The sequence below is a fragment of the Centroberyx affinis genome, unplaced genomic scaffold (assembly GCF_046629955.1).
Source record: "Centroberyx affinis isolate AG114_WGS23_722 - 3 ecotype Tasmania unplaced genomic scaffold, CSIRO-AGI_Caff_v1 ptg002173l_1, whole genome shotgun sequence".
Classification (NCBI taxonomy): Eukaryota; Metazoa; Chordata; class Actinopteri; order Beryciformes; family Berycidae; genus Centroberyx; species Centroberyx affinis.
Genome location: NW_027280482.1, coordinates 618 through 26,564, shown reverse-complemented (window position 1 = coordinate 26,564; position 25,947 = coordinate 618). Strand labels below are relative to the sequence as shown.

Genomic DNA, 25,947 nt, shown 5'->3' with positions numbered 1-25,947 from the left:
ATTGGACCCTGATGAATATAAATGTGTGACTCTTGTGTCTCTTTCTTCTTCACAATCCCTGAAGGCTTTCTCCACCTCTTCCACACCTCATATTGTAGATATTACTGTGACAATAAATGGACCTGAACTAATGGGAAAACTGATAAACTGAATAAAAAAGGATTAAAGTCACAATGACAATCTCAAAACAATTATCATCGATTTCTAAAACAGTATTTATGCCATAAGTATGTTTTTGTTCATTTCTGTCTTTGCTACACTCTAGAGACTCTCAGTTTGACAGGGACTGTTCTCATGAATATTCACATCAAGGACTCATAACTGTGATCTGATTTGCTGTGAGCCTTCACTGCTGACAGCTGATTGGCTGCATTTTAATGATACTGATGGACAGACATTCAACACCTGCATTACCACATGACAGACAGGGGGCGCTCTTTGTTTTCACATATTACAAAGTGGGAGTTTTGGGAACGTCCATTACAGCAAAATGTCCTGACTTCCTTTTTAATGATCCTGTTTTTCCTGCTGTGATGTCAGTCTGACTTCAAAGGGAACAGCTCTGTCTGTAAAATCCTTCACTAAGGTGATGGACGGCTGTGTGAAAGCTGAGTGATCCATCTGGAAGCGAGATGAGCTCCTTGGAGATCCTACTCTGTTCCCTGGGCTCCTGCCTCTTCACCCGGCCCGCCTTCAGCACTGGAACCACCGAGGTTATAATAATCCAGCTCGATGTTCTCCTCTCTTCCTGGCTTCTGCCCCCTGGTGGCCTGGAGAGACATGACAGCAGCCATCTCTGTTACTGGATCACACCTCTCTTCTAGCTAAAAATCTACAGTCTAACCACTTCATTTAACCCAATCCTCTACTGAATAAAGATGTTCAGTACCTTGCAGTAGAAACAGAAGGCAGTGACCACCAACACCACAGTCAGCAGCAGGAGAACTAGTCTGATGGTGAGATCTGTTGGAGAGGCTGAAACAGATTCAGAATCATCACATCAGATCACCTGACATCATGAGGACAACAGCTCCCATTAAAGATAAAGTTCATGTTGCCCTAAAACCCTTAAAATCACTAAATGAAGGTCACTTTAACATCTTGATTCAGTTCTTAGAGAATATGGTAATCTGATCCACTCTAAAGATTATATTGATGTTGTTGGACAAAAGCCACATATCTGCAGAAAGTCAGTTTTCAGGAATGAAGTAAAGCTGCTGATTCTCTCATGAACTCTCATGTCTTGTTGAAATGATAAAATGGATTGTTAACACTGTCACATATTCCTGTTGGATTCAGCTTCAGATTCTCCTTCAGGTTACCTGAGACAGTGAGAGAGAGGGGCTGGCTCTCAGAGGAGAAGTTATGAGAGAAAACATAGATGTGATAAACACAGCTGTAGATCCCTTGGTGGGCGTGGCCTGCAGCAGGAAACAGGAAGTGGGCAGAGTGATTGACAGCTGACTGGGTGTGGTTGTGTGCTGTGTTGGAGGCGGTGGAGGTGAGGTGGAAGGAGCCTCCTGGGTACTGTGGCTGGATGGAGCAGCTGATGGTGAAGCTGGAGCCCCTGAACACCTGAAGCCCCTGCCGCTGGGCCTCGGAGACCCCGTCCACGGAGGGAGAGAGGGAGATGATTGGCTGAAGCAGCAGATCTGTAAACAGATAGATGATGAAGACTTGAGAATACATGTTACTGATATCCTAATGCCTCCTTCCTCAGTGAGAAACTGACTGTTTTCTCCTCATCTGTTTTGTCAAAGTGATGAACGCTGATGGTTGAAAGGCGACAGGGTTTGTCTGTTAGCAGCCACCGTACAAGACAGAGAACTGCTGCATTCATATGTAATACAGAGGAGTCAGAGAGCAGCCTGTCACTGTGGAAGCAGCTGAGGATGTGATGTCACTGTTCAGTGTTACCTGAGCAGATCACCTCCAGGCTGGAAGAGGAATATTCAGACTCTGTTAGTACACACTCTCTCAGTGTAGACCCAGACTGACGACAGGAAGGATCGATCCTCCATACAAATCTTTCTGAGGAATCCTCTCTGCTTCCTGTTGAAACAGCAGAGCCACAGTCCAGCTGTCTACACACTACAGCTGCTGACTTCAGGTTCCAGCTCCAGTCTTCCACTGGTTTCCAGTCTCCATGTTGTTTCAGGTCCAGTCCACCAGCACAGCGGCTGGCTCCTCCCACCAACCTGACATCATCAGGCTCTGAGCAGAGACAAGAGAGTAATTAGTAAAAGAAGTAAAGTCACTTTGATTAGAACAGAAATGAAGCCAAATCCAAGCTGCAGCTCCTCTTCTACCTGAGCAGGTGAGTCCAACAGCTTTGCCAGGTGAGCAGGTGTTTCTAGCTGAGCCTGAACTTCCACAGTCCAGGAGAACGGACTCACTGCCTTCACACTGGAACTCTTTGGTCCACACTGCAGCCTCCACTTCTCCATAGAGCGCCCCCTGGAGGACTGAAGGAGCCCCACAGCCAAGCTCCCTACAGACCACCTCTGCATCCTGCTGGTCAAAGTCAGCTTCACACACTGAGGACCAGGACTGGTTAGACTTCACCTCCAGTCTGCCTGAGCACAGACTAGTCCCATCCACCAGCCTCACAGACTCTGGAGAGAGAGAGAGAGAGAGAGAGAGAGAGAGAGAGAGAGAGAGAGAGAGAGACTCCATGTTTACAGCTGGAAAATATGTTTCAGTTTTTAATACATTTATAATTAAAAATGTAAAAATAACAATAAATATAAAAAAAATAAAAATAAATGATAACACTGTAAAGCTACTGACTGTAAATATGTATGACTCTGTAAATTACATATGATATACAGTAAATAAAACACAGTCTTTCAGCGCCAAGAACTGGAGCATAAACATTTATAAAAAACATTCTGACATTCTCATATTTCTCCAGTCTTTTTATTTTGCCCAGGATGTTTGCTTTGCTCAGATCTCTCACTAATCCCATTTTATTATATGTTTGTATGTTACATTTATTTTATTGTTTCTACACAAACATTTATTACTTACAAATACACACTCACTGTGTGGTGAAGAGTCTGGGTATGGGAGCTGAGTATGCAGCAACCCAGAGTCTACACTGACACACACACACACACACACACACACACACACACACACACACACACACACACTGATACAAGGGGGAGGGGATTTTAATGTGATGACAATGAAGCATATTTTGAATTAAATTGAGAGGAAGAGAGACAGAAAGAGAAAAAGACAGACAGACAGACAGACAGACAGGTGAACAGACAGACAGACAGACGAACAGAGACAGGTAGAGAGAAAGTCAAGTTGCAATATTGATCTAGATTCAGTTCTTATTTGTTGAAAGGATAATACCAGAATATATTTTTCCTGTCTCCATGATCTCCCATGAAAAGTCTAAATCCTCTGATGTATTTCCACAGTCAGAAGCTCCTACTGTCTGTTCTACTGCAGGTTTGAACTCATAGACTCCCATTGTTTTCCAAAATACATGAAAAAGCTCAGAGACAAACTGCTGCCTTGACTAACGTAATACATTATTATGTTAAAGTCGAGATAAAATGAAAAATGCATTTTTAACCCTTTTAGATCACATCCCCGGTCATACTGTGCACCTATTTAACAATATATGCCAAAGAAATAAAAAAAAATCAATTTCTTTGTATTCTTATATCAAAATCCAATCATGTTTTCTTCCTGTAAAACAAAATATGCCGTGTGCTTACGTAAGCATGAACCAACCAATTTCAACCAATAATATCATGACATCCACCCATCAATCATTCTTCAACCTGGTGGGTGGAGCCAACAGTCCTCTGTAGCTCCATTTCTCTCTGTAGCTCTGTATCACGCGAAACTCTAAGCCCCGCCCACTGTTTAGCGGTCCAATCAAATGCGAAGGATTTGATTTAAATCCCTCTTGTAACTGTACACCGCTCAAATATTCCGTTTCACTGGGAAATACGTCACAGTACAGAAGCTAAAGACGCTCCAACTTCCGTTTCAGTGGGACTTTAACAGCTCCACTATAGCAGTTAGGGGGGAGCTGCCTTGCTGAAGGGCACCACAGTAAAAGAGGGGGATTTGAACCAGTGAGCTTCCAGCAACAAGCCCACTTCTCTTCCCTTTAGGATGCCATTGTCCTGGATAACTTTACAGTTCAGTCCAATGTAAACCACTGACTGTCACTGTGACAGAGGAAGGAAGAGACTGGAGACATTACTGTCATAGTTGATGTCATTGATGGTGTTACCTGAGCAGGTGATCTGCAGGCTGGAAGAGGAAGAGGCAGACCATGGTGATACACACTCCCTCAGTGTAGACCCAGACTGACGACAGGAAGACTCAATCTCCCATACAGATCTTTCTGAGGAATCCTCTCTCCTTCCTGTTGAAACAGCAGAGCCACAGTCCAGCTGTCTACACACTACAGCTGCTGACTTCAGGTTCCAGTTCCAGTCATCCACTGGTTTCCAGTCTCCATGTTGTTTAATCTCCAGTCCACCAGCACAGCAGCTGGCTCCTCCCACCAACCTGACATCATCAGGCTCTGAACAGAGACAAGAGAGTCATTAGTAAAAGAAGTAAAGTCACTTTGATTAGAACAGAAATTAAGCCAAATCCAAGCTGCAGCTCCTCTTCTACCTGAGCAGGTGAGTCCAACAGCTTTGCCAGGTGAGCAGGTGTTTCTACTTGAGCCTGAGCTTCCACAGTCCAGGAGAACGGACTCATTGCCTTCACACTGGAACTCTTTGGTCCACATTGGAGCCTCCACTTCTCCATAGAGCGCCCCCTGGAGGACTGAAGGAGCCCCACAGCCAAGCTCCCTACAGACCACCTCTGCATCCTGCTGGTCAAAGTCAGCTTCACACACTGAGGACCAGGACTGGTTAGACTTCACCTCCAGTCTGCCTGAGCACAGACTAGTCCCATTCACCAGCCTCACAGACTCTGGAGAGAGAGAGAGAGAGAGAGAGAGAGAGAGAGAGAGAGAGAGACTCCATGTTTACAGCTGGAAAATATATTTCAGTTTTTAATACATTTATAATTAAAAATGTAAAAATAAAAATAACAATAAATATAAAACAAAATAAAATAAATGATAACACTGTAAAGCTACTGACTGTAAATATGTATGACTCTGTAAATTACATATGATATACAGTAAATAAAACGCAGTCTTTCAGCGCCAAGAACTGGAGCATAAACATTTATAAAAAACATTCTGACATTCTCATATTTCTCCAGTCTTTTTATTTTGCCCAGGATGTTTGCTTTGCTCAGTTCTCTCACTAATCCCATTTTATTATATGTTTGTATGTTACATTTATTTTATTGTTTCTACACAAACATGAATTACTTACAAATACACACTCACTGTGTGGTGAAGAGTCTGGGTATGGGAGCTGAGTATGCAGCAACCCAGAGTCTACACTGACACACACACACACACACACACACACACACACACTGATACAAGGGGGAGGGGATTTTAATGTGATGACAATGAAGCATATTTTGAATTAAATTGAGAGGAAGAGAGACAGAAAGAGAAAAAGACAGACAGACAGACAGGTGAACAAACAGACAGACAGACAGACAGACGAACAGAGACAGGTAGAGAGAAAGTCAAGTTGCAATATTGATCTAGATTCAGTTCTTATTTGTTGAAAGGATAATACCAGAATATATTTTTCCTGTCTCCATGATCTCCCATGAAAAGTCTAAATCCTCTGATGTATTTCCACAGTCAGAAGCTCCTACTGTCTGTTCTACTGCAGGTTTGAACTCATAGACTCCCATTGTTTTCCAAAATACATGAAAAAGCTCAGAGACAAACTGCTGCCTTGACTAACGTAATACATTACTATGTTAAAGTCGAGATAAAATGAAAAATGCATTTTTAACCCTTTTAGATCACATCCCCGGTCATACTGTGCACCTATTTAACAATATATGCCAAAGAAATAAAAAAAAATCAATTTCTTTGTATTCTTATATCAAAATCCAATCATGTTTTCTTCCTGTAAAACAAAATATGCTGTGTGCTTACGTAAGCATGAACCAACCAATTTCAACCAATAATATCATGACATCCACCCATCAATCATTCTTCAACCTGGTGTGTGGAGCCAACAGTCCTCTGTAGCTCTGTTTCTCTCTGTAGCTCTGTATCACGCGAAACTCTAAGCCCCGCCCACTGTTTAGCGGTCCAATCAAATGCGAAGGATTTTATTTAAATCCCTCTTGTAACTGTACACTGCTCAAATATTCCGTTTCACTGGGAAATACGTCACAGTACAGAAGCTAAAGACGCTCTAACTCCCGTTTCAGTGGGACTTTAACAGCTCCACTATAGCAGTTAGGGGGGAGCTGCCTTGCTGAAGGGCACCACAGTAAAAGAGGGGGATTTGAACCAGTGAGCTTCCAGCAACAAGCCCACTTCTCTTCCCTTTAGGATGCCATTGTCCTGGATAACTTTACAGTTCAGTCCAATGTAAACCACTGACTGTCACTGTGACAGAGGAAGGAAGAGACTGGAAACATTACTGTCATAGTTGATGTCATTGATGGTGTTACCTGAGCAGGTGATCTGCAGGCTGCGAGAGGAAAGGACAGACCATGGTGATACACACTCCCTCAGTGTAGACCCAGACTGAAGACAGGAAGGATCGATACTCCATACAGATCTTGATGAGGAATCCTCTCTGCTTTCAGTTGAAACAGCAGAGCCACAGTCCAGCTGTCTACACACTACAGCTGCTGACTTCAGGTTCCAGTCAGAGTTCCAGTCATTCACTGGTTTCCAGTCTCCATGTTGTTTCATCTCCAGTCCACCAGCACAGCGGCTGGCTCCTCCCACCAACCTGTCATCATCAGGCTCTGAACAGAGACAAGACAGTCATTAGTAAAAGAAGTAAAGTCACTTTGATTAGAACAGAAATGAAGCCAAATCCAAGCTGCAGCTCCTCTTCTACCTGAGCAGGTGAGTCCAACAGCTTTGCCAGGTGAGCAGGTGTTTCTAGCTGAGCCTGAGCTTCCACAGTCCAGGAGAACGGACTCATTGCCTTCACACTGGAACTCTTTGGTCCACATTGGAGCCTCCACTTCTCCATAGAGCACCCCCTGGAGGACTGAAGGAGCCCCACAGCCAAGCTCCCTACAGACCACCTCTGCATCCTGCTGGTCAAAGTCAGCTTCACACACTGAGGACCAGGACTGGTTAGACTTCACCTCCAGTCTGCCTGAGCACAGACTAGTCCCATTCACCAGCCTCACAGACTCTGGGGAGAGAGAGAGAGAGAGAGAGAGAGAGAGAGAGAGAGAGAGAGAGTGTGAGAGAGAGAGAGAGAGGGGGGGAGAGAGAGAGAGAGAGAGGGAGAGACAGAGTGAAAGAGAGAGAGAGAGAGAGAGACAGAGAGAGAGAGAGAGAGGGAGAGACAGAGAGAGAGAGAGAGAGAGAGAGAGTGTGTGTGTGTGTGTGTGTGTGTGTGTGTGTGTGAGAGAGAGAGAGAGAGAGAGAGAGAGAGAGTGAGAGAGAGAGAGAGAGACAGAGGGAGAGCACTGTGACTCAGGAGAAATAGAAAGTGAAGAACTCTTCCTTCTCTCCTGGACCAAGTATGAACACATCAGGAACACAGACTTTTCAAAAATCCCTGAAAGAATAGAGAACTTTCAAGATCTCAGTATCAACGAAAAAATGTGTCTCCTGCTTGGAGAAAATGTTGAAACAGTAGAACTCAGTGCTCAGTATGTGATGTCATGATGATGTCATGATGATGTCATGCCATATTCTAAGAAAAACATCAACTCTGTAAACTCTTCTTTAACTTTGCTTTTTTTTTAATCATCACTGTTATTGTTGTTGCTGTCCAGAAATATTCTATGTGATGAATCTATGTATTTAATGTGCAGTTTATTTCATTTTATTTTACTTTATTTCTGTCTCATTTATGTTTGAATCTATGCTTTGGCAACATGTGCAGATGTACGTCATGCTAATAAAGCTCCTTGAATTTAATTGAATTGAATTGAATTGAGAGAGAGAGAGAGAGGGAGACTTTTGATGTTCCTTTAATGAACCATTATCTTAAAATAAGAAGAAAAACCTAACATCAGTGTATGCTAGCCAAGTTAGTACACCACCACACCCACACACACACAGACACACCCACACACACACACACACACAGGAAACAAAACAACAAGGATAAAAACCATGACAATAACAACAACACCTGTAACACAATAAACCTGTCAGAGCCGAACTGACAACTCACATTCAAATACAAATCTCCAGGCCCTCCTCCCCCACGGTGCAGACTGCCCACCCCTCTCCCCCACCCCCCAGCCCCCAGCCCCCAAGCACTCCTAAAAGCCTCAATGTAATTTATCATAATACATATACTCAATCCTGAGGCGAGCTGTGACCATCCCCCTGAACACAGGATCAGTCGGCCCAGCACCTCTCACCTTATTCCTGCATGTTAGCCAAATGGCTAACTTAGCCTGCCCAAACAGAAAGTTCATTAGTGTACACACATTTTTCCTTCTGAGCGAATACACAGGCCCCAGAATAAAAGATTCCACGCTGAAAGCCTCCCTGACAGAGGAAGGAAGAGACTGGAAACATTACTGTCATAGTTGATGTCACTGATGGTGTTACCTGAGCAGGTGATCTGCAGGCTGAGAGAGGAAGAGTCAGACTCTGTTAGTACACACTCCCTCAGTGTAGACCCAGACTGAAGACAGGAAGGATCGATACTCCATACAGATCTTGATGAGGAATCCTCTCTGCTTTCAGTTGAAACAGCAGAGCCACAGTCCAGCTGTCTACACACTACAGCTGCTGACTTCAGGTTCCACTCAGAGTTCCAGTCATACACTGGTTTCCAGTCTCCATGTTGTTTCATCTCCAGTCCACCAGCACAGCGGCTGGCTCCTCCCACCAACCTGACATCATCAGGCTCTGAACAGACAAGAGCCTAATTAGTAAAAGAAGTAAAGTCACTTTGATTAGAACAGAAATGAAGCCAAATCCAAGCTGCAGCTCCTCTTCTACCTGAGCAGGTGAGTCCAACAGCTTTGCCAGGTGAGCAGGTGTTTCTACTTGAGCCTGAGCTTCCACAGTCCAGGAGAACGGACTCATTGCCTTCACACTGGAACTCTTTGGTCCACATTGGAGCCTCCACTTCTCCATAGAGCGCCCCCTGGAGGACTGAAGGAGCCCCACAGCCAAGCTCCCTACAGACCACCTCTGCATCCTGCTGGTCAAAGTCAGCTTCACACACTGAGGACCAGGACTGGTTAGACTTCACCTCCAGTCTGCCTGAGCACAGACTAGACCCATTCACCAGCCTCACAGACTCTGGAGAGAGAGAGAGAGAGAGAGGGAGAGAGAGAGTGTGTGAGAGAGAGAGAGAGAGAGAGAGAGAGAGAGAGAGAGAGAGAGAGAGAGAGAGAGGGAGAGTTTTGAATCTTAACAGCTCTTGATTAAAAACAATTTAGCAAGTTACAAAAAATATTTCATACATTCATTGGTCAGTAACAATAGAATAATCAACTTCCAACAAACAAAAACAAGTACAAGCCTTTCTTCAACTCAGTTCAATTCATCTCTAAAGATAAGCTCCTCCCCCTCAACAGAGCACAGTACACCTCCATAAGACCAGATACAGTATATATTAATTTATCCAGATCCTTCATAGCATTATAATAATTAAAATCAACCTGTACTCTGGCCTTCAGCATCCTGATGAACAAATCTTCTGCACTCTAATCTTCATCAAGTCTAAAGATTGTTCAATTTTCTTTTTCCAACTGACATAAATAGCCAGTTTTGCCTGTCCTGAGATGAAGTTCAAGAGTTGCATTTATTCCTCGAGTTTTGACTGTATTTACAACCAAGAATAAAAGACTGTTTAGAAAAAAACTCTCCAAACAACTTAAACATCCTGTTTAACAGAAGGAACAGAGGTGAAGGTCGAGCACATTCAGAAAAGCAATGAAACAGTTTCTCTCTGGACACAATAGGGACAGTTGTCTTTGACATTAGGGTTTAAAACAGAGATAAAAGCACTGACAGCCACTATGCCATGCAGGATCCTCCACTGCAGATCACCAGCTGTTACAAGCTGTATAATGCCCTCCACACTGGTCTCACCTCCTCTTTCAAGCTCAAGTGAGCTCTCCAAGGTGTGTCACTTCGACCATTCAGTTTTGTTTTATTCAACATTTTCACAATCATGTTATACATCGTTTTACCTTTTACATCACCAAGTCTGTATTAACTGCATCCCCCATTTCTAAAAAAGGACCCACACAATCTTTAAAATCAGGAGCAATAGTCAGTGATGGAAAAGGATCTTCACTGTCAGGATGCTGCTAACAAAGAACATTCCTTCTCTGTAAGCTGACATCTCCAGTTGTCCAGCAGCTGACTAATGAGCCGTGTGGATCTCACTCCCAGGTGAGACGCTAGTGCAGCAGCATTGTCCAGGTTTGGCCCCGCCAAGTCCACTACGTCACCCAGTGTGACGATTTTCACCATGCAGAACAGTTTTAAGACTGTGGGTCCAACCCCACAGCTTGTGACTAAACGTCCTCCATAAACCACTGGTTCCTTTAAAAGCCAGTACAGAGAGTCAGACCATTACAGTCTCTCCTTCCTGAACATACTCCACACTCTCAACAGTCCACGTCTCCATCTCCATTTGCTAAGACGTCCTTCAGCTTTCTCTAAAACATTTTCCCAGTTCTTATTTGCAAAAGACTCAGTCCCCAGAAACACTCCCAGATATTTAAATCCTGCTTTTTTCCAGGTGAGCCCACCAGGTAAACTGAGCATCCTACACGACCCCTTTCCAACCATCAGTGCCTCGCTTTTACCCCAGTTAACCTTTGCTGACGAAATTAAATTACATTATTACATCATCAGCATAAGCAGAAAGTTTAAAAGTTGAGTTTATGCAGCAGGGGCTCAATAGCCAGAGAATACAACATACCAGACAAAGGGCAACCTGCCTGACTCCCCTCTGAACTTTAAAAGGAGCACTCAAACCACCGTTCATTTTAAAGGGTAACTTCGGTATTTTTCAACCTGGACCCTATTTTCCCAACTGCATGTGTCTAAGTAACTAATGGGGACAACAATTTTTGAAATTGGTCCAGTATTGAGCGAGATCGCTTCAGCCGGCAGCCGCGAAACGGGCTGCAATGTAATCCGATGGGGCAAATGCGCACCGTCAATGTACGTCCACTAAAAGTGCTTGTTTTACCACTGACAGGCTCAGATTGTTATTATAAGTGTCTGACAACATTGAAGGTGAAAAATACCGAAGTTACCCTTTAAGTACACTCCCAATGTCACTGTACAGAGCCTGGATCTTAGCTATAAAACCTGGGTTGAAACTGAAAGCTTGTAGAGTTTGCCATAATTACTGGTGTTCAACCCGGTCAAAAGCCTTTTCCTGATCTATGAAAATGAGACCAGTTTCAAACCCCAATGAACTAGAGACGTCCAAAGCATCCAGAATTAGAGTGATATTGTCTGTGATCAACCTGCCGGGCACACAGCAGGTCTGGTCAACATGAATGACCTGGTTCATCACTTCTCTCAGTCTAGTGGCCGACACCTGAGAGAGGATCTTATAATCGGTGCAGAGCAGAGACGCCGGCCTCCAGTTCTTTATCTGCTGCAAGTCTCCTTTTTAAGACAGGAGGGTAAGGACGGCCCTCCTGAAACTCAGTGGCAAGCGCCCTTTAGTCAAACTGTCTCTCAGAACAGACAACAAGTCTTCACCGATCTCTCTCCAGAAAGACTAAAAGTCTACAGGTAGACCATCAACACCTGGCGCCTTGCCACTCTGCAGACTTTGCACAGCAGCGCACAGTTCATCAGGAGACAGTTGTGACTCAAGCTCTGCATTAGAGTCCTCGTCAATCTTTGGTAGACCGTCATAGATTGTTTGTGCGAGCTCTGGATCCTCTTTATGCTCGCTCTGGTAGAGATCACCATAAAACTCTGCTGCATACTAACGAATCTCAGAAGATTCTGACAGCAACAGACCAGTGTTCGAACACAGTGAGTGAATGATCTTTCTTTGGCCATTCTTGTGCTCTAGACTAAAGAAAAAGTGAGATGAGGCATCCATTTGGGTGGCATTCAAAAACCGTGAGCGTACCAGCGCCCCCTGTGCTGTAATACCCAGCAGGTTCACCAAAGCAGACTTCTTAGATTTGAGAGCCTCAATATGGCCTCGATCTCCTGTGGACTCTGCTGGACCCTGGAGTTCCACCACTTCACTCTCTAGATCTCTCACAGATCTGACTAAGTCCTTTGTGACATTGCGAGTGCACTGCTGACAAAACTGCTTTATCTGACACTTCCCAATATCCCACCATTGTTGTAAACAACTAAAATCAGCCTTTCTATTTCTGTACTCATTCCAAAAAAACGTTTTAAAATTATTGTATTATGTATTATGTATTATGTAAAAGAACTGTATTAAAATGCCAAAAAGGACTTTTTCATAGAACACACTCTTCATAGAAACACTGAAAAAGGAAATGATCAGAAAAACCAACTGGGTTCAAATGACATCCTCTAAAGACACTGAAGTGATGTTTAAAACAATAAAAGCGATCAAGCCTGGCCATAGAGAGCACATTATCCTTTGAGTGTGTCCAGGTATACTGCCTCTGGTTTCTGTGAAAACTTCTCCACACATCGCTCAGTTCATTTGATTCAACTAAACGTTGAAGCCGACTCCGTGAAGCAGGATGTGGTTCCTGATGGTTCCCGTCTAATTTATCATTTTCTGTACAATTACAATCACCTCCCAGAAATAAATATTCCTCCCTATTACAACTATGAATTGTATTACATCAGTAAAACACCGTCTTTCAGCACCAAGAACTGGAGCATAAACATTTATAAAAACCATTGTGACATTCTCATATTGTGCTTTAATTTTCAGCAATCGACCAGCAACTATTTCTTCCACATCATAAGAATCTGGCATAAATTTCAGGCGGAAAATCTCTTGCTCAGTAAAGCTTTCTCAAACCTCCTGCATTTTTCACGACACACCTGACTGAACCAACAAACAGTTTCAGGTGTGGAAAGAAGCTCTCCACCTTCACTGCCCTCACAGCTTGGTGGCTTGTAGGAACTTCCTAATCTTAATGAGAGAGCAGCTGCTCTCTGAATCAGCCTGCACCTGAGAGGCGGAGGCAGAATCTGCATCACTGTCACTGTCATCTGTGTTCTCCTCCGGTAAAGAGGATGGGAGCTTCGTTTCTTTAGAAGCTTTTTTTTGCTTTTGAACTGTTTTGGCTGCTTTCTTTAGGTTTCCTTTTAACAGACATTTTCATAAGATTGTCATCTAGCGTCACATCTTCCTCCTCCACTAAAACAGCCTCTGCCACTCTGGCAGCGGTCTGTCCTGCCTGCTCTCCAGTCTTTTTATTTTGCCCAGGCTGTTTGCTTTGCTCGGTTCTCTCACTAATCCCATTTTATTATATGTTTGTATGTTATATTTACTTTATTGTTTCTACACAAACATTAATTACTTACAAATACACACTCACTGTGTGGTGAAGAGTCTGGGTATGGGAGCTGAGTATGCAGCAACCCAGAGTCTACACTGACACACACACACACACACACACACACACTGATACAAGGGGGAGGGGATTTTAATGTGATGACAATGAAGCATATTTTGAATTAAATTGAGAGGAAGAGAGACAGAAAGAGAAAAAGACAGACAGACAGACAGACAGACAGACAGACAGACAGACGAACAGAGACAGGTAGAGAGAAAGTCAAGTTGCAATATTGATCTAGATTCAGTTCTTATTTGTTATTATTAGGATAATACCAGAATATTTTTTTCCTGTCTCCATTATCTCAAATACATGAAAAAGCTCAGAGACAAACTGCTGCCTTGACTAACGTAATACATTATTATGTTAACAGCTCCACTATAGCAGTTAGGGGGGAGCTGCCTTGCTGAAGGGCACCACAGTAAAAGAGGGGGATTTGAACCAGTGAGCTTCCAGCAACAAGCCCACTTCTCTTCCCTTTAGGATGCCATTGTCCTGGATAACTTTACAGTTCAGTCCAATGTAAACCACTGACTGTCACTGTGACAGAGGAAGGAAGAGACTGGAAACATTACTGTCATAGTTGATGTCATTGATGGTGTTACCTGAGCAGGTGATCTGCAGGCTGAGAGGGGAAGAAAAAGACTCTGTTGATACACACTTGCTCAGTGTAGACCCAGACTGAAGACAGGAAGACCTGATCCTCCATACAGATCTTAGTGAGGAATCCTTTCTCCTTTCTGTTGAAACAGCAGAGCCACAGTCCAGCCGTCTACACACTACAGCTGCTGACTTCAGGTTCCAGTCAGAGCTCCAGTCATACACTGGTCTCCAGTCTCCCTGGTGTTTAATCTCCAGTCCACCAGCACAGCGGCTGGCTCCTCCCACCAACCGGACATCATCAGGCACTGAACAGAGACAAGAGACTAATTAGTTAAAAAAAAAAAAAAAGTAAACTTACTTTGATTTAAAAAAGAAAATCAAACCAAATCAGACAGCTGTTTCTCTTTTTTTTAATTCTCAATTTCTATTTCTTTCCTCTATTTACCTGTTGACTTGTGTGTTTCTTCAGCCTGGAGTCCTGAGCAGAAAAAGCAGAAAATAAATGAGTATCATGATTTGATGATTTGTTTTCTCATGTCATTGTCATTGTCAGGCACGTGCGCTGGGGGGGGGGGGGGGGGGGGGGGATTAAACACCAGGGAACCTGAAAGCTGTAGACAGAGCTGCTATCTATCAATAAATAAATAAATTAATATGTGACTAGTTGCAGCCATTACTTGAACCTGGCAGTATATCACATATCCTGCAATTATTTATTAGCAAGTAGGCTGTCAATATATCAATGTAGCTAACTGAAACTTGGCCTGAATTGACTATTGCTAGCTAGCTTGATGCTGCTGCCCATGTTGACTTCCTTAGCCCAGTAGCCCAGATTATCTTGGTTGCTAACATTATTTTTTCATTTTACATATTATATAGTGGCTGCAAGATGCCCTCGAAAGCAAGAAGGGCAAAAGTAAAAGAGAAAGTAAACCAGCAGGCAGCTGGAGGGACTCAAGACAACAGGCAGACTTGAGAGTCAGATGGTGGTAGGGCAAGCTAACTTAACTTCATATTTATCATGCAAGGACAAACATTGATTCAGTGACTTTATCATAAAAATTATCCAATGAAGATGTTACATTTTGTTTACAGCTTGTACTATTATGATAGAAATATAATAATAGAATAAGATAGTAGAGGATTAATTACTAAGATAAGTTTTGTTTCTTTGTTTTATTTAATATTTAGCACAGGCAGACAGAAATGCAGAGAGATGAGGGGGAGAAAGAAGAGGACAGTGAGACAGAAAGACAAGAGATGGAAGCAAATATAACAGATGAGTAAAGTAAAGGGCGATAACAACACCGCATTGCTGCACTATGAAGACACAGAGATTATTCCACAGACTGTTTGACACTGTGATGCCCCTTTTTTTATTTGAGCACCTGCCCCTGAAGAGCTCTCTGCAGGTCCCTGGTCATTGTCCATGTCACCGTCCATTCCCCTGTTTGTCCCGGCACCTGTTGCACACTCAGCCGTCCCTCTGTGACTCGGCCCGCCCGAGGTTTCTAACAGTTTTTCCTAATAAGGTTTTCTTGGGAGTTTCTCCTTGTTTGCTTCGAGGGTCTAAGGCTGGTGGTGCTGGGTAGGTTAGGATATGTACAATAGGTGGGCTTGCTGTGTCTTGCTCTAACTTGCTATTGTGTGTCTTGTGCTTTGTTTTGCTTCCATAAGTTTGTGTTACATCATTTTGTTCTATGATTGATTGTTAAATCTGTTGATCAGTTAGATCTGGGTTGGCTCTTTCTCTGTAAAGTCCTTTGAGACAGGTTTGTGATGAAGGTTATAGAAATAAATGAACTTGAACTGAAATCAGAGCCGTGGACAAACTAAACACTCAAGGAGCACTGGAGGATCTCAATTACAAAGCACAGAGATTATGGACTGAAATGGAGCATCGCGTTAGTTCAGGCAGAACACTGAAGTTGTGCACGCTATCAGCTGATTGGCTATCAGCTGTCCAATCCAAGCTGACTCTCATCACCAATCACATTCAAACAAGTCAATGAGGCGGTCTTTATAATCTGCCAGCTCACACTGCTGCATTCATGCCACTGCTGCTGTTGACCAAAGTCGACGCAATTCCTTCCGCAACGTGATCTCACAAAAATACGTGAAATGAACACGAACTCTAAAACGGCGATTTACGTGTTGTGGACACGTATTATGGGAAAAAAACGTGTCTCCACCACAAACTGAATTATGTCCCAAAGGTCGGTTAACCATTACATTTAGGCAACTAAAACAAGTTTGGTTAAGGTTAGGGAAATGGTTTGGTCATGGTTAAATAAGAAAAGCGTTTGTTAAAAATTTAAAAAAATGTGACTTACAGTTGCATGTCCTATGGGAACGCTGGGAATCAAACCCTGGTCGCCAACATCAAAGGCAAACATATTCGCCCATCCACCACCCCGACCACAACACCATGACTAGCCTACTTCAATATCACAGTACTTCCTGTTTATAGTCGTGTCTCCCTCACAGAACCGTATCGTGCTGGGAACACGTAAATTTAACACTTTACGTTCCACCAACACGTAATTCTCTGTTAACATGTGTTCATTTCACGTTTTTCTGTGAGATCAGTCTGTCCTTCCACCACCCCAACCTCCTCCTGTATTATCTGTTCCCAGGATGCTGTGCAAGCTATCTCTGAATTATATCTGGTTTTATGTTGGTTCATATTATTAATGATTTGTCTACTATGCCTTGGGGGGTTTATTATTGCGCTCCCTGCAGAATCTCTCGCATGCTGCTTGGATTCATTGGGGAGCTTCCTCAAGAGCAGAGCCTTTTCCGCCAAATACAACTGTATAACCATTAGTGCTGTAATGGTCCAAACTCCTTTGACGTAAGTCTCTGACTGAACTCAGCTGTGATTCATGTTGACAAGGTCACTGTAAATCAATGTGCATAATTTGACTCATTAAATATAAATGATGAGATGAAATATATTGAATTAAATCCAGAGGGAAACTCAGGTGTCACTACAGCAGTCAGCAGGGAAACACTCAACACCAAACACACAAACACACAAACACACAAACACTCACTACACTACAAAACACACATTTCACAATACAAAACTCAAACACACTCCTCAGCTAACTAAATTACAATGTTGTGGCAGTAAGTGTGTTTACATTCACACTAATAATTTCATCTTAACCCGATTAAAGCACTTTGACTATTGACATGTCATGTAAAAGCCTTTATCTGATTATAAGGTCATAATCACAGTAACATAAACTGGTTAACAACCTACTTTCCTGCTCAATCTCTCCATGTATTTGGGCTTGTAAAGATATTTTGTATTTTCTCACACTGTGCAGGTCAAAGGTCAGACACAATCAGGTTATTCCTTTAACATCACTTGTGATAATAGTGAAACCTGCAGTAATAACAATACTTGGGTCAAAGCAGCGCTGCAGCATCACATACTTTGACATTAAGTCTTTTATGCAGTAACTCTCTTGACCAAGACATTACCACAGATAGAAAACACTGTTAGAGTTTTACCTGCTATCAAAACAACATGAATCAATTGTTGTAGAATTAAGCATTAATGTGTAACTTCACTTTACATTTGAAACTGTTGATGACATCAGCTAGTCTGAAACCACAAGGTTTTATCAAACGAGAATCATTTATCACATTTCCATATCAATTACTCAACAGCCTCTTGCCAACAAGAACAGCCAGCCAGAGGAGACCAGAAGACAGGAAGTTCTGTGGGTGACTTTCCTTTCAATGTGTCACTTTTTTGGAAAAAAATAATAACTATTGGGGTGTACAGAACATTCTGGGAAATAACATCAACTGTATATTTATTAATTATTGAACCCCCCTCATATATATCCTATATTTTCACTTTGGTATATTATATTACGCAAAAATATTGTATGTTCATCAATAATGGTTTTATTTTGAAAATTGTACGCTGAAATCCTATTTTTTATATTCTGGTATTCTGGCTTGACACAGAAACTGAGCTCTAAACACAGAATCTATCACACACACACACACCCACACGCACGCACGCACGCACGCACGCACACACACACACACACACACACACACACACACACACACACACACACACACACACACTCACACAGCCTCTCTAACAGTTTAGTTGGACCAGTTTAACGTCCACAGATCTTCCATAGCAGCCTGGTTCTCCCAGATATCTGCCTCAGAGCCTTTCACACATCATCATTAAATCAGAGTCCTACCTGAGCTGCAGAGCAACATGAACAGCATCAGTGTGGGATCCATATCCAGTCAGTCAGGAGTCTGAACCAGCCTGTCGGTCTGAACCAGCCTGTCAATGTGTCGTCTTAACTTGGTGTCTCTTGGTCTTCTGGGTCTTTATGTTTGACACTCAGTTCTCATCTGCTCATCAGATGTGTTGTTTCCTCTCTATCCTTTATCTCCTCATCAGGTTCATGTTTCTCTCTAATATCTGTAATGACAGGAAGCTGCTAGCAGTAACCACAGTGACTTCCTGTAGCTTCATGATGTCTCCAACATCTAAAGTCCACTGTCCATCATTCAGTTTGATTTAGAGAACCACAGCTCCAGTTAGTTATGTGTGAGTTGATCTGACCCCCCACCCTTCCACTGACTTTGTTGGCCTGGTGAGTGATGTTTTCTGAAGTCCTGCTGTTTCTAACAACAATAATGATCAGAATAACTCACTGTAACTCACTGTTCATTTACAGCAGATCTCAAAGTGCAAAGAGGAAAGAACATCAGGTCAGAATTAGATCAGTACTCTGTATCAACAAGTACTCCAGATGAAGTACTCGTACTTGTACTCAGTCACCATCTCAGCTCTCTACTGTGTCTCTAAGACCAGCAGGTGGCGCCGTTTCCTCATTTCTCAGCACCTGAGTCCACTGAGCTTCTCTTTCAGCAAGCAGCATTCAGCAGGTCAGGAGAAGAGAAGACAAGAGAAGAGAAGAGAAGAGGAGAGAAGAGAAGAGAAGAGAAGAGAAGAGAAGAGAAGAGAAGAAAAGAGAAGAGGAGAGGAGAGGAGAGGAGAGGAGAGGAGAGAAGAGAAGAGAAGAGAAGAGAAGAGAAGAGAAGAGAAGAGAAGAGAAGAGAAGAGAAGAGGAGAGGAGAGGAGAGGAGAGAAGAAACAAGATGAGAAGAGGAGAAAAGAGATAACAGAACAGAAGAGAAGAAAACAGAAAAGAGAAGATAAGAGAAATCATTCCATTTACGTCTCTTATTTCCTGCTTTCCCGCTGAGCAACATTTGTTGTTTTTAACATCAACAGCAATATTAATATTAATCATCATCATCTTGTCAAAAATCTCACATAACTCACTGTAATTCTTGTTTCATTCAAATAAAATCTTCAAGTGCTGAAAGGGCAAAACGATTCAGATCAGTTAGATCAGTGGTTCTCAACATGGGGTCCGGGGATCACCAGGGGTCCCTGAGGGGGTTCCAGGGGATCCCCAGGAAATTGATGAATTGTTAAACTTCACCATTATTTCATTTATAAGAAGTTAACACAATTAGAAAATGTGGAAGAATGACTGTTTTGATCATAGTTTCTCTGTTATCTCTCTACCTACAATACAGATAGTCATGGGATTCTGGAGAAAATCATATCCAATGATAAATATATTCTCAGACTTGGGTCCGAGAGACAAAATCTCATTAAATGGGGGTCCGTGGCTCTAATGTGGACTAAATTAGGGGTCCTTTATATGAAAAAGGTTGAGAATCACTGAGTTAGATCATCAAACACTCCATGTTAAGTCCCACACTTTGTCACCAAAACGAAACGGCTGCATCACAACTCTGCTTCAACACAGTAATATATACAGTTCAGTAATACAGTTATATTCAGTGATATACAGCAATATATTCAGCTCTACTGTGTGTCTCTATGGCCAACAGATGGAGCTGTTTTCTCACAATTCTCAACACCTGAATCCACTGAGCATCATTTTCATCTAGCAGCATTCAGCAGGTCAAGAGAATAGAATAGAATAGAATAGAATAGAATAGAATAGAATAGAACAGAGCATTAGGTGTCAACAGATGCTGTTGAAAGCGTAGCGGCTCCTGCTGTTTGTAGGAGACTGCTGACAGCCTGTTTGAAGTGCAGCGCTCTTTTGATAAAGTTCATATCTTTAACTTTCAGAGTCTGGCTCACCAAACTGTAAAAACATGGCTGTGCTGCATTGAAACCAATGAGAATCAGAAGGCAGAGCTGTAAAGACACACAGACTGACTTCCTCCACTGCAGAAAGGCTGGAACACACTCAGCAGGACGGACACTTTGTTTTCCTCAACCACTTTTTGTCTTTATTCAGTTTTTTTGAGTTTCAAACAACAAAAATCAAAACAGAGAAAATATAAAATTCAGCTGTATAAACTTTTAATTCAAGCAAAATCTTCAACTAAAAAAATGAGAAGGTTGAAGTTACACAAGATGTTTACAGGATAGAAGTGATAAGTAACAAAATGAATAATAACAAAATAAAGCAACACACAAATCAGTTTTGTAGATGTGTTTAGCATTTAGCTGACAGTCTTATCCAGACCTGGGTCGGACCAAAACCACCAGACCGTCTCCTCTCTCCTCTCCTGTGTGGTAAAGTTGGTGGAGGTTCGGACCGTCACAGCCAGTCAGTACAAACACTCATGAAGATGAACGATAGACTCTTTAAAATCTTTTCACAAGTCTGTCTTGACTGTATACAGCTGTATCTAGGGCCTCTGGTAATTTGAATTAATTTCATCCTCTATGAATGTGCTTCATGAAACGCAGAGGTTGGGGTGTAATTCATGAATTATATGAGATATCAGATAATACTTGTTTAAGAGGGATTTTTGAGACTAAGAGACCCACATGGCAGCGAGAGGTAACTGTTTGAATTGTGAGGACGACTAAACACGAGAAATGCAGAGCCGCCCTCAGATGAGAGCTGGTTTTGAATTTTAGAACTGAAATATCTCAGCTTTCAAAATGTCCCTCAATGAATTTCCCTAGACATACTTTCACACAAGGAAATAGTAATTCTAACTATTTTACCCTCTTCTTTTGACGGCCTATTGCCCATCCAAAACCCCTCGGCCTTTCTAGTGTTCAGATGATTTTTTAATTCACTGAAAACTTCCACATACTGAAAATCCTCCAAGATCCTCCATTGATGTTCATTTTCACTGCCAACAAAGTGTTTGTTGACGAGCCAAACTTACCGGACAGCTGTCAGCTTCCAGCATCACCGCCGCAAACCTTTTATCAGAGTAATCTGACTGTTGCCTGGGCGACGCTGTCTGGTCTTCACACTTCATCATACTATCATCACAGGAAACCATGGTTCAGTTTTCCCCACACTGCATTTGATCTTATCGTTTTCATGTTTAATCTTGTATTCAGTGTGAAAAAACATATTTTCCTAACAAATATCAACAAACATCTGCCAGAGGGACGAGCTAATGCCACTGGTTTTCAGAGCATTTCTACTTGAATTTTCTTGATGTGAGGGTTGAGATTTAATTTGGACAAATGGAGAGAATCTGCAGTTCGTGTTGATGACACGCTCTGCTCCGCTGCCGCATCACTTCCTGTTTACGCTGAGGAGACGCTGCAGCTTGCAGGGAAAATCTGGACTACATCTACAAACACTATAGAAATGTAAAATATTGTCTTCATTGCTTGTAAAAGCCCATTTGTGCAGAAGCCAGAGTGTAAACAGTGTTTCTGTCTGTTTCCAGGGATGGATCAGTTCAACTCCACCCGTCTGGCCACCGACCAATCAGACTTCAGCAGCGTCTTCACGCGCCAGGTGCTGCCGGCGCTCTACCTGCTGATCTGCGTGGTGGGCGTGTCCCTGAACGGCCCGGCCGCCTGGATCTTCTTCCGGGTGCCGAACGACTCGGGCCTGGTGGTCTACCTGAAGAACGTGGTGGTGGCCGACCTGCTGATGCTCGCCTCCTTCCCCTTCAGGGTGGCGGGCGAGCTCGGCCCGGGCGGCTGGCGGCCGCACGCCGCCGTGTGCCGCTACACCGCCGTGCTCTTCTACTCCTCCATGTACGTGGGCATCCTGTTCATGGGGCTGATCAGCCTGGAGCGCTACTTCAAGATCGTGTGCTTCTCCTCCTCCTCCTCGCCCTCCTGCGCCTCGTCTCTGGGCCGCTCGCCCTCGCTGCACCTCCTGAGGAGCGTGGGCTTTGCTCGGCCGCTGGCGCTGCTGACCTGGAGCCCGCTGCTGCTGTGCGTCCTGCCCGACGCCGTGCTGACTGTCCACCCCGTTCAGCGTGGCTCTGTTCTGGGCGACGCCGCTGCTCCTCGCCTTCTGCTACGCCTCCATCGCCCGCCGGGTGTACCGCTCCTACCGCCGGGTGCGGCGGGACGGCGGCGACGTCCGCCGCAAGTCCAACCGCAGCATCTTCAGCATCCTGGCGGTGTTCTTCGTCTGCTTCGTGCCGTACCACGCCTGCCGCGTGCCGTACACCCTCAGCCAGATGCCGGCGTCGGGCTTCGGCGAGGACAGCCGCTTCCTGCTGTTCCAGCTGAAGGAGGCGACGCTCTTCCTGTCGGCGCTCAACGTCTGCCTCGACCCCGTCATCTACTTCCTGATGTGCCGCACCTTCAGGGAGTCGCTGCTCCGGAAACTGTCCGGAGGAGAGAGGAGGCGCTCACTGACCACCGCACAGAGCCTCAGTAACATGTAGGAGGAGAGAGGGAGGGAGGGAAGGAAAGGAAAGGACAAGAGGAGGAGAAAAGAGGAGAAGGAAGGGGAGAGGAGAGGAAGGAGGGATGAGAGGAGACAAAAGGAGAGAGGAGAGGAAGAGAGGGAAGGAAAGGACAGTAGAAGGAGAGAGGAAAGGACAAGCGGAGGAGGAGGAGGAGCAAGGGGAGAGGAGAGGAAGAGAGGGAAGGAAAGGACAGTAGAAGGAGAGAGGAAAGGACAAGAGGAGGAGGAGGAGAAGGAAGGGGAGAGGAGAGGAAGAGAGGGAAGGAAAGGACAGTAGAAGGAGAGAGGAAAGGACAAGAGGAGGAGGAGGAGGAGGAAGGGGAGAGGAGAGGAAGGAGGGATGAGAGGAGACAAGAGGAGAGAGGAGAGGACAAGAGGAGGAGGAAGAGAGGGAAGGAAAGGGCAGTAGGAGGAGAGAGGAAAGGACAAGAGGAGGAGGAGGAAGCGGAGAGGAAAAGATGAGAGGAACGAGAGGAGAGGAAGGCTGGGAGACGAGGTGAGACAAGAGGAGAAAAGGAGGAGATGCTGCCTCAACACCGCCCAGAGTCTCAGTAATACAGGAGGAGAGGAAGGGAGGGAAGGAAAGGATAAGAGGAGGAGACAAGGAAGGAGGAGAAGGAAGGGGAGAGGAGAGGATGAGAGAGGGGGAAACAGTTTCTCTCCATCGCTCAAAGTCTTAGCAACATACAGGAGAGGAGAGGAGAGGAGAGGAGGCAGGAGAGGAGGAGATAGGAGAGAAGAGGAGAAGAAGAGATGCTGAGAGGAGAGAAGGAAGAAGGGAGGGAAGGAAAGGAAAGGACAGGATGAGACAAGAGTGGGGAAACAGGAGAGGAGAAGGAAGGAGAGAGGAGGAAAGGAGGGGAGGAAAGGAAAGGACTAGAGGGCTAGGAAGCGAAGAGAGGAGAGGGAAGGAGGAGAAAGGAGAGGGAAGAGAAGGAGAAGAGGGTTCAGGAGACAAGAGGAGGAGAAGAGATGCTCCCTCGCCGCTGGATAGGAGGGGAGGAAAAGAAAGGACAGGTGAGGGGTGAGGAGACAAGAGGAGGAGATAGGAAAGGAGAGGAGGAGATCAAAGTGTCTGTTGGAGTGAAGCCGCTTCTCCTTCCTGCTGCTCATCAGACTGGAAACTGACGACTGCTGCTGTTTCAGACGCTTCCTGGTTCCTGTTCTGTTGGGTTGTTTCAGACAGAATGACAGGAAACACATGAAGTGAAAACCAGCAGATGATCTCAGGAGAAGAAGAGGGAGGGAGAGAGAGGGAGAGAGAGGGAGAGAGATGGAGAGAGAGGGAGAGAGAGGGAGAGAGAGACAGAGGAGGAACGAAAAGTGGAAAAATAATTGAAATTGAAAATAATTAAAAACACCCACGACTTTTTAAATTTCAAGTTAATCTCCCTCAGTCAATTAATTTCCTTTGAGCATAAATTCCTCTAAGGAGAGAAGAAAGATAGATAGATAGATAAATGTCTGTATATATTATTATCTTTATTTATCTCTGTATCTCTCTCTCACACACACAAAAAAAAGGAACCCAAACACACACACAAACACACACTTACCCCTGTCTTAGGGAATTGACCATGCCGGCCGTTGTACGGTTTTATTCACTGTCTTATTCTTTGATATTGTCATTCATTTGTTTTTGTATATCTTGTTTACAATGTAAAGCATCTTTGAATACTTAGAAATGCACAATATAAATAAAATGTATTATTATCATTGTTATTATTATTATTATTATTATTATTATTATTATTGAGGTTGTTACTGAGGTTCAGCAGTATTAGTGTGGGAGCTGCTGGCGATTTCCCAGGTTACAGGATGATTTATCATATTTATAATTATTGTAATAACTGTTTCTTTTTCTGAAGTAATTCATTATTTTCAATCTCAAGGCTTCCTGCAATAATGAACGAATGAATTATCCTGTAAAGAATGGTTTACTTTTTTATTTTTACTACACAAGTTAGTGGTCATCAGTGCTAATGAAGCTAGATATTAGAGCATTAGGTGTCATCAGATGCTGTTGAAAGCGTAGCGGCTCCTGCTGTTTGTAGGAGACTGCTGACAGCCTGTTTGAAGTGCAGAGCTCTTTTGATAAAGTTCATATCTTTAACTTTCAGAGTCTGGCTCACCAAACTGTAAAAACATGGCTGTGCTGCATTGAAACCAAAGAGAATCAGAAGGCAGAGCTGTAAAGACACACAGACTGACTTCCTCCACTGCAGAAAGGCTGGAACACACTCAGCAGGACGGACACTTTGTTTTCCTCAACCACTTTTTGTCTTTATTCAGTTTTTTTGAGTTTCAAACAACAAAAATAAAAAAAGAGAAAATATAAAATTCAGCTCTATAACACAGTTCTCTTTAAAAAGAAAAGTCTTAGGTCTGAGCTCTTAAATGGGTTTCTTGGGCCCTGAGCTCATCAAGATCAGACCATGCAAACTTTTAATTCAAGCAAAATCTTCAACTAAAAAAATGAGAAGGTTGAAGTTACACAAGATGTTTACAGGATAGAAGTGATAAGTAACAAAATGAATAATAACAAAATAAAGCAATATACAAATGAGTTTTGTAGATGTGTTTAGCATTTAGCTGACAGTCTTATCCAGACCTGGGTCGGACCAAAACCACCAGACCGTCTCCTCTCTCCTCTCCTGTGTGGTAAAGTTGGTGGAGGTTCGGACCGTCACAGCCAGTCAGTACAAACACTCATGAAGATGAACGATAGACTCTTTAAAATCTTTTCACAAGTCTGTCTTGACTGTATACAGCTGTATCTAGGGCCTCTGGTAATTTGAATTAATTTCATCCTCTATGAATGTGCTTCATGAAACGCAGAGGTTGGGGTGTAATTCATGAATTATATGAGATATCAGATAATACTTGTTTAAGAGGGATTTTTGAGACTAAGAGACCCACATGGCAGCGAGAGGTAACTGTTTGAATTGTGAGGACGACTAAACACGAGAAATGCAGAGCCGCCCTCAGATGAGAG

At 43.5% G+C, this 25,947-nt stretch overlaps 1 protein-coding gene and 1 pseudogene across 1 annotated transcript; one reads left to right on the top strand and one right to left on the bottom strand.

Moving 5' to 3' along the window:
- Window positions 1-650: 650 nt before the first annotated feature.
- LOC139654937 (scavenger receptor cysteine-rich type 1 protein M160-like) lies at window positions 651-15,666 on the bottom strand. The gene is made up of 14 exons (XM_071532212.1): window positions 15,612-15,666; window positions 14,226-14,528; window positions 9,074-9,379; window positions 8,678-8,980; window positions 6,990-7,295; window positions 6,592-6,894; window positions 4,657-4,962; window positions 4,265-4,561; window positions 2,310-2,615; window positions 1,918-2,214; window positions 1,566-1,652; window positions 1,323-1,481; window positions 890-963; window positions 651-770 (listed from the first exon to the last, which is right to left on the bottom strand). The coding sequence occupies exons 1-14, from the start codon at window positions 15,664-15,666 to the stop codon at window positions 651-653; spliced, it is 3,222 nt and encodes a 1,073-aa protein (XP_071388313.1).
- Window positions 15,667-21,971: 6,305 nt separating this feature from the next.
- LOC139654938 (P2Y purinoceptor 14-like) lies at window positions 21,972-22,929 on the top strand (annotated as a pseudogene).
- The last annotated feature ends 3,018 nt before the right edge of the window (window positions 22,930-25,947 follow it).

Excerpts from the sequence above, each read along its gene's own strand:
- LOC139654937 (XM_071532212.1), bottom strand. The coding sequence starts at position 15,666 with ATGGACGGTGACATGGACAATGACCAGGGACCTGCAGAGAGCTCTTCA. Across the intron at positions 7,296-8,677 it reads CCTGCAGATCACCTGCTCAG|AGTCTGTGAGGCTGGTGAAT; the intron begins GTAACACCATCA and ends CTCTCTCCCCAG. Across the intron at positions 6,895-6,989 it reads TGTTGGACTCACCTGCTCAG|AGCCTGATGATGACAGGTTG; the intron begins GTAGAAGAGGAG and ends GTCTCTGTTCAG.